The sequence below is a fragment of the Elephas maximus genome, chromosome 4 (assembly GCF_024166365.1).
Source record: "Elephas maximus indicus isolate mEleMax1 chromosome 4, mEleMax1 primary haplotype, whole genome shotgun sequence".
Taxonomy (NCBI): domain Eukaryota; kingdom Metazoa; phylum Chordata; class Mammalia; order Proboscidea; family Elephantidae; genus Elephas; species Elephas maximus.
In genome coordinates, this window is record NC_064822.1 from 32,616,582 (window position 1) to 32,625,034 (window position 8,453).

At 55.1% G+C, this 8,453-nt stretch overlaps 1 protein-coding gene across 1 annotated transcript; it reads right to left on the reverse strand.

Annotated features, from left to right (window-relative positions):
* Nucleotides 1–6,229: 6,229 nt before the first annotated feature.
* Nucleotides 6,230–7,579, reverse strand: PTF1A (pancreas associated transcription factor 1a). The gene is made up of 2 exons (XM_049881589.1): nucleotides 6,802–7,579; nucleotides 6,230–6,429 (listed from the first exon to the last, which is right to left on the reverse strand). Exons 1-2 carry the CDS (start codon nucleotides 7,577–7,579, stop codon nucleotides 6,230–6,232), a joined length of 978 nt encoding a protein of 325 aa, XP_049737546.1.
* Between the last annotated feature and the right edge of the window lie 874 nt (nucleotides 7,580–8,453).

Genomic DNA, 8,453 nt, shown 5'->3' on the forward strand with positions numbered 1-8,453 from the left:
AGCACGCATATAAGGCCTGGGGGTGGAGGGTGGGGGGCCAAAGAGTCCTACCTGACTGAGGGGGTAGGGGTGGGGGACAAGAAAGATAAAAGATTAGCCCGTGGCTGTCTCTAGTCCCGATCTTTGTCTAACACTTCCACCTAAATGGCAAAGGGCTACATGAGAAATACCCAGAGTGAGCGAGGTACAGGGGTGCCCAGGACACCTTGATTTCCTGGGATGCAGACATGGGTGAGGCTCACTGCGTGCCACGGCAGGTAGGGAGGAAATGCCTCTCGTTATTAAGGAACCCGAAACAGTCTCCTGGCGGCTAGGGCCTGCACGTAGCCTGCCTCCATCAAACAAAGCGCCGGTGCCTCTCCAAAGCCGTGTCAGCGCAACAGGTTATTTGGAACAGAGGCTGACCTGCCAAGGAAGGGGTTGATGCCAAGCCTCGTGGATCAGCTAAGGGCCAAGAACGCCTGAGAAGCAAGAGTAGGCCCCCAGGGGCCGGAAAGTGGAGGTGTCTGCTAGAAACCTGCGCCCCTCGACGCCGCCTGTGCTAGCGCCGGCGCCTCCGCCCAGAGGCAAAAGCAGCTCGCCACAGCCTGCGCCCTGGACCACGGAGCCCTCTGCAGGCGGCCGCCCGAGGGCTTTCCGCCGGGACAGGAGGAGTAGCTGTCCCAGGCCTCCCCAAAGGAAGCCTTGGGTCCCATCTCCTGGCCTCCTTCAAGCCGTTCGCCCCAGTCTCTACCCGCCGCTTCCTGGAGCCCCTCTTGGAGACTTCCATGCGCAAAGATAGCAGAACTGCGGAGAGTCTGGCGCCGAGCAGCCACTTCCAGCCTCGAAGGAAGAGAGGCAGCACCCAACCCCCGACCGCCCTGGGAGCAGGGACCAGCCCGGCCTCCGGGGATACTCGTCCGAGTCTACCCAGGCTCTCTGGAACCCTGGGAACGCCGAGCAGCGGGCGGGGCGCATGCGCGCCTCCGGCCAGGGACCCTCCCCAGCCCGCCGAGTTTGGGGAAATTTTGGCGAAGTTTGCGTTGTCCGCGGCGGATTAACCAAAAGCGGAGCTGGCCTGGGGATGCGGCCAGGAGGCCCCCAGAGTCCCGGGAGCAGGCTCGGCAGGGGTCCGAGGGCTGAGAGGCGGCAGAAGATGGGGAGAGGGAGGTCTTTTGTGTGTGGCACAGGAGAGTCACTTGCGCACAAACGCAGCAGCGCGCCTCGCCGCCGCCTCAGCCTCCTGGGCTGCACCTCTGCCTCTGAAGCGCTTCATTACAGCCGAGCCCTTCCCCCGCCTCCCCCCGGCCCCGGTCTTTGTTCGGCTTGAAAGTAATGCTGTGAATTAAAAGAAATGACAATATTTTCTATCTGCTTGAAAGTCCAAGAGAAGAGCCCTTGAGCTTGGCAAAAATCAGGCAAATTATTCATCATGCCACCCCGCACCTGTGGTCTTGGCATTGAAAACCCTCCAGACCTATTCCTATTAAACTTAATTATTCCCCCAAAGCACACAATGGTTGAAATGGAGCAGGTTGGAGTCTGTTTATTGGTGGTAAATGTTTTTCTGAAGATCTTCTGAATCTCATTGTTAGCTCGTTGTTTGAGGCTGCCCTCTTTCTTTCAGACTGGAGTAGCCTTGGACTTTTCAATTTTCAATCGTAACATCTGCTTAATCGTACGGATCAAAATATGGAGACACAAAACATATGTAATGGTTGATTTGTTAAATCCTGGTAATGAGTTATTAACAGGGGAAAACAATAGGCCAGGATGGTGAGAGCCTTATGGTAACAGAGTCACTTTATGTAACGCCTGACGTTTCCCTTCTTGATAAATGGAACTAAGGTCTGAGCGCCAGGTGATAGCAAGAAAATCAATGTCTTTAGGGGCCAGCACTGAGACTTTTTTTCTATGTGAAAAATTAGGAGACATAAAATTTAATTGGCTGATCAGGAGGAGGGGAAACAGTGGTCTTAAGTTTAATTGCCAGTAGGCTTAGCAAGGGAGACAAAACAAGATTTGGGCCTGTTTGTTTGCTGCACCCCAGCCTCAAGTCCAAGTGTATCATTGAAAATGTGTTTTATTATAACACATGTCATGCTTTACAGTTCCCATATTGTGTAAAGACAATAGTTAATGGTACATTAAAGACAGGCAAACCATGCCAACACGTCTTGGAGACATTGTAAGGGCCTCTCTCTTTGCTTGTTTTAGGCAGCTGCAGCCCAGGACCCAGAAGCACAAAAAGAACAAGTTTGAAATACCAGGTGCATCCTAGAGAACCACGACAGGGATTGATATGTTATAGCCCAGGACATGAACCTAGCAATAAAGATATCATTTCGATTGTCTGCGGCTTCCACGGCCTGTAAAGCTGGGAGGCGCCTGAGCAGCCTGCTTTCTGGCAGCCCTGTCTCCCTCCCTGAGTTTCCCCATTTCCCTGGGCCAAATCTGAACACCTGTTGGCCAGACCTCACATCTCGTCGTGGGAATCGTTTCCTACCAGTGGTTCCAGATCTCAAAAACGCAATTGGTTGTGGAATTATTTAGGACCATTCCCACAGGCTGCAGAAGGCTTTGGAAAGGCAGCGGGAGGGGAGGGCGAGGGCGAGGGTGAGAGGGAGGGCCAGGGCTCTTCCCAGAGAGGTTCGCCAGGGAGCACTCAACTGGTGTTTGTTCAACCTCGCAGCTGGTACTCGGTGCCACTGCAAAGGCCCCTTAATGGAAATGGGATGAGTTTATGGATTTAAGAGGTTTCACACCCTCTGCACGCAGGGGTGTTAATCCTGGTATTGGCAGATGAGTAGTCCTGGGAATTGTGCGCAGGCGATTTCACAGTAGTTCCAACAAGGCTCTTTATGCGCTCTGCTCCCAGCCTGGGGTCAGAGACTCACTCTCTTTCCCACCTACTTTTTCTGCCTTACAGAACCTACAGGCTCCAGAATTCAACTTTTTATGTGGGCCTTTTGATTAACCCACAGTGTCTCCTCCATGGGAAGGAAGAGGCTCCACAAGGGGCCTCCATCCAGAAGTCAACAGCTAAGGGTGCAGAGTGGCTCCCCTCTCCTCCTTTTCCTCCCTCCGCCCCCTCGGGAACCATCACCTTTCATACCTTCGTGTAAGTGAAACTGCCCTGATGAAAAACAAAGAGGTATGGTGCACAGAGTTCTCAGCCTCTAAGTATGGAAAGACACCTTTCTGTGACATGTAATATCTTTTAAAGCACCAGTAATAGGATTCCAATAATCCTAGTGCCCACCAGAAACCTAGGCGAGAGAGAGCAATGGGGAGAAGGAGTTTTATTGAATAGAGTGCTTGGTACTCTGACACCCAGGCAGAGTGGCAGAGCAACTTGGGATGGAGACCAGCAGGATGGGTGTGGTAAGCTGTGGAGGGTGGGGAGAAGAGGGCAACACAGGCACCCCACCCAACCTCTGGTCTCAGAAGACTTTATGAAACACTCTCCAGTCCTCCCTCCCCTCCCCCGCCCCAACTGCTAGCTGCGGAGCCAAGACCACTGGGGAATGATTCAGCCCACTTTCCAGTTGTATTTTTTTTTTCCAGTAGAGATCATAAAATCCACCCTGTACTGGGTTTCCAGCTTCTTTATCATGCTAAATGGACAAGGGCAGCCAGGGTGGACTTTACACTCTTTTCCCTGGTGGTCCCAGGCTGAGCTTTAGCGCAGGGCCTGATGGATGTTCAGAAGAGCAGGACTGGGCAAAGGCTGTCCATAGCCTCCAGGAATTTGGCTTGCTCAATTATTTTCATACACATTTTTTTTTTAATTGGAAGGAAAGTGTCGACTCAGAAGGACTACTGAATACCTGTCACTCAAAATGCCCCCACACTGATCCTTCCAGTGCCAAGCTGTATTTACTGGCCAGAGATGCCCCAGGCCAGAGGCCCTCCAGCTTGGAGCTGCAAAGAGAGCTGCTCCAGCACCCAGGGCAGCTCAGCCCCCTGAGGCCAAAGGAGACTCTGAAATGATACGTTTGTTCTGCTTTTACTGCCACATTTTAAAGAAAGAATTGATACACTAGAATGAATGGGTTATGAGTAAATAAAAAGAAGCTGTCAGTCTCTTTGAAGGTTGTGTTTAAAGGGACTTGCCAAGTCGGGACAGAAGAGTGACAAGATAGAGACCCTGGTGTTTTGCAGGCTCAGCCCGGGTCTTCCGCTTCATCTGCACCGCACTAAAGGATGTGTTGAAGCATTGACTCACACACAAAAAAAGTGGCACGCAAAATAAAAGGTGCCACATCACAATGATTGTAGTATTTTAACTGCAGAGTGCCACAGTACCAAATCGAATTGAAACGCAGGTCTACACTGCCGGAGAAAACGGTGCAATACTTCCAAAACTTATAATTAAGTTGAAATCTGCCCAACATTTGACTTTCTAATGAGTGTAATGAGATTACATGCCTGATAGAAGCACTTATGCAAAAGCAACTTTCGTGTTTAATGAGACCCTAATACAGGACAAAATCGAATTGTTTTTCTGATTCTCAAATTCGGTCTCCAGTGTGAAATCATCTTTTAGCGGGAGGGGCAGGGAGAAACCCGTATTCTGATAGGGATGGTAGGGTCCATGGACAAGGGCCTCCTGGGAGCTTTGCGACCCCGAATCTCTGAGTGTCTGGCCAGGCTGTGCTGCAGGGTCAGGCTCTAGCCTCGCCTTAATTGCCCTTGGACAACGTCCACGGCACCCGCGGGGCGCGGGGAACCCCTCAGTGGGTTTGAAACTAGGTTAAAGCAATTAGCACGCTGCCGGCATATTGTCCTTCAGCAAGGCCGTGCGTCTTGGGGTCAATTCGTGCTTGCACGGCGGCGGACCAGGTCTCTGCCCGGTGGCGGAGCAGCACCTTGCCTTGGCCAGTTCAGCGTCCAGCAGGTACCCACAGGTTCCACGAAAAAGTGCGCATCGGCCGCGCGGCCAGTGGCGCGTCCGAGCGCACGCCGGACCTCGTCCTCAGCCGCCGTGTGCCCCCCCCTGGCGGGCAGACAGGGACGCCCCGAGGGGCAGGGGACCCGCGCTGGTCACAGAAGAGGTGCCAAGCATGAACCCAGGTTCCCTGGGTCTTTTTGGCTGGGCAATCCCGGCCACGCACTCGCGCCTCTCCCCTTCGCTAGGGGGCGGTCCTGTGCTCTCCGTCAGAGGCTCATCTTCTCCCAAGGCTGCTTGCCAAGGAGGACGAATTTCTGTTGGAAGCTAAACGAAGTCAGTTTTAGAAATAACCCAATGGCAGAAGTGGCAGTGGGAGCGGGAAGGCTCCTTCTCTCCTTACCTAAAAGATTTTGCTGGGAGGCATCCGAGTGGTCTCTCAGCTTCAGCACTGTACTTTGAGAGGGGTGTGTCTGAGTTCTAAGTACCTGATGCTGTAACTGCAGAAGGGATGGGTCACTGGGAAGCTCAAGAGCACCCCTTCCTCCTTAGCCTCCTTAGCCTGTGGAAGCAGAAAGGTCGCTTCCCTTGACCAGCCCTGAAACTAGCCCCCTGCTCCAACGGGACAAACAGCTTTCACTGAATACACCAGGTAAAGACAGAATGGGGGTGCGGTGGGGTGGGGGAGGACCTTAGGTAATCAAACATCGTCTCCTAAACTTGGCTTTCTCCTCTAGAAAATGGGAATAATAAATACTTCGTGATCTATTTGCCTCATTGAGTGTTTGGCGTGTGGGTAAAAATACAGGCAAAAGTCAGATGCAAATGAAGGGCGCTGGTAGAGAGCTGAGGCCTGAACTTCTCACCCAACCCGTTTCACGTTAAACTAGCTCAAGTGAGATTTCTTATTAGATAGATAAGGTTAGAGTCTTATTCAGTTAAGTTTTATAAAGTAAGTCAATTCTTTTTAAAGATACAGTTTCCCCCACGTGTATTAAACAAATACGTTTTAGAAAAAGGTGTAAATAACATTTATTCACAACACTTAGTATCATATCTGGCAATAAATTAGCATGATGTTTTCTGGCCAGAGCTCTTTCAACAACGCAGTGTTCTGCCAAAGGTGCTGTGGGAACCATAGACTATTGCATATTTTTAGAAAACCAGGATAAATTATATAAATTATATATTTAAAAGATAATCTATTTCATTAACTCAACAGGATAATAAATAGATAAATAACAAACCGTTGATTGCCATTAGAAAAATCTGATTCTTAAATTACATTTCCATCATAGATATTCACATGTACAATATGCACAGACACACAACCAGATCCTCAGGCAAGTTCCAGACTTATCAGGCCACAAGCTCAAAGGGCGGTTCGTTTTCTATGTTGTTGAAAGATTTGCCGGTGAGTTTTCTGGGGTCCTCTGGGGTCCATACTTTGGCTGTTCGGATAATATTTTGTTCTTTGAGTTGTTTTTCATCTGTCCATGACAGCGAGTGTCCTGCAAGGGGAGGGAGGCCATAATCCGGGTCGCTGGGGGAAGGGGACCCTGGAGAGGTGGGGAGAACAAAAAATAGACTGTGAACGTCCATCCACATTCCCAGCGGCCCCATCCTGTCCTTTTGGACCCCCTCATGGGCACCTCAACTGCACAGGCTTCTTAAGGTCATGCCTCCACCCCTCTTCTATCACCCCTCAAACTCCCGAGCCCTGTCCCCAGAATCCCAAGAGCTGCAACTCTGGCGGGGTGCGCGCCCTCCAAGCCATGGTCAAAATGGCAGGAAAACCTGGGGAACTTGAGCTCCGGCTCAAGGTTGCCCTTGCTCACCGACTATCCGTCGGTCAGTCTTGTCACCCAACACCCCCGGTGCCTTCCCGTGACCGTCCCCGCCTCCCTAAGCTGGGATCCGGAGGCACTTACGGGTCCCCCGATGGCAGATGATGACCTTTTGGGCCTGGCTGCCCGGGCTGTCCCCGCCCAGGCGCCCGCCGCCGCCGGGCCCCCGGCAGCCGCCCGCACCGCCGCCGCGCAAGGGCAGGTCGGCCTGCACCAGCTCGCTGAGGAAGTTGATGTAGCCGATGGCTAGGCGCAGCGTGTCCACCTTGGAGAGGCGCTTCTCGTAGGGCAGCGTGGGGATGTGCGAGCGCAGCCCCTCGAAGGCGTCGTTGATGGACTGCATGCGTCGCCGCTCGCGCACGTTGGCCGCCTGCCGCAGCTGCTGCAGCTCCGCCTCGGAGCGCACTCGTCGCCGCCGCCGCGCGGCCGCCGCCGCCGCCCCGCTCAAACCGCGCAGCCGGCCCGCGGGGGACAGCACGGCTGCCCCGGCGCACGGGTAGGCCAGGCACGAGGGCGGGGAGCCGGGCGAGTAGGGGAAGCCGCCGGGGGGCGCCCCCGGCTCGCAGCAGTAGGCGCCGCCTTCGTCTAGCTCCCCCGAGGCCCCCGAGGGCGGCGGGGCCAGCGCGTGCGGGGCCGCCGAGGGCGCCGACTGCAGGAGCAGGCACGCCCCGTCGCGGTAGCAGTACTCGTGCAGCTGGTGACTGAGGAGCTCCACCTCGGCCTGCTCGTCCGCCAGCAGCTCATCCCCGTCCTCCAGAGGGTCGCGAGAAGACTGGTCGGTGAAGAAGTCCTCCTCGTCGAAATAGGGGGACGGGAAGGCGTCCAGGCCCCCGGGGAAGTGTTCTAGCAGCACCGAGTCCATGCTCGCCGCCGCGTTGGGTTGGAGGTCCTGATCGGCTGAGGTAATTCTTTTAAAATTGTGTTTTGCAGCTCTTGCTTGTCTGGCACCCCCTCCCTCCCGGCGTCGCGCCCCCGGCCCTCCCTGGTGTGCCAGCAGCCGCTGTGCTCTGTCCCGCGCCCGCCCGGCGCTGGGGAGGGCAGTGGCGGACTTGCCGGAGCTGAGGGCCGGCACGCGAGGATTCTTATAACTACATCCACAGGCGCGTGCCAGGGCCGCGCCGCGCCAGCCAATCACAGGGTGTGGGTGCCGGCGGGGGGAGAGAGGCCCGGCTCTGGGTGGGGGTGCTCTCCTCCCTTTCCCAGCTCGGGGGGGAGAAGCGGAGGCGGGGCCCGCGCGACCCCAGGGCTCCTGCTTCTTCTCCTTTACTGCCCCCCCCCCAGTGCCTGTTATCCCTGCCCCCCTCCCAGCAGCTCTAGGGGCACCTGCGGCCCTCGGGGCGGGTTGCCTGCCCGAGCGCGCTGGGGAGGGCGGCCGTTCCGGCGCCTGGGTCTGGGGCAGCTACCGATTTAGGGATGCGCTCTGGTAGCCTCGGACGGCTGGGAGTTGATTATCGGCGGAGTTCTTCGAGGTTGGCGCAGAAATCGCCCGCACGCTGCATGGTTCCCGGCCAACGGCAGGAAAGGGCAGATTTGGAGTATTTCGCCATCCCCATCCCCGGGGCACGTGCGGGGTTGGATTTCATTTGGGGATTCTATCTATTATCCCCAGACTGGACCTTTCAAGGACTCTTGCAAAGTTGGCGGAGTCTGTGCAAATGGTGTGGGAAGTCGCCCCGCTCCAGCTCCGAAGGCGTTATCGACGCAGTGCTGGGCCTAGGGGCGCGCCTGCAGGGCGG

Excerpts from the sequence above, each read along its gene's own strand:
- PTF1A (XM_049881589.1), bottom strand. The coding sequence starts at position 7,579 with ATGGACTCGGTGCTGCTAGAACACTTCCCCGGGGGCCTGGACGCCTTC. Across the intron at positions 6,430-6,801 it reads CATCTGCCATCGGGGGACCC|GGTCCCCTTCCCCCAGCGAC; the intron begins GTAAGTGCCTCC and ends CCACCTCTCCAG.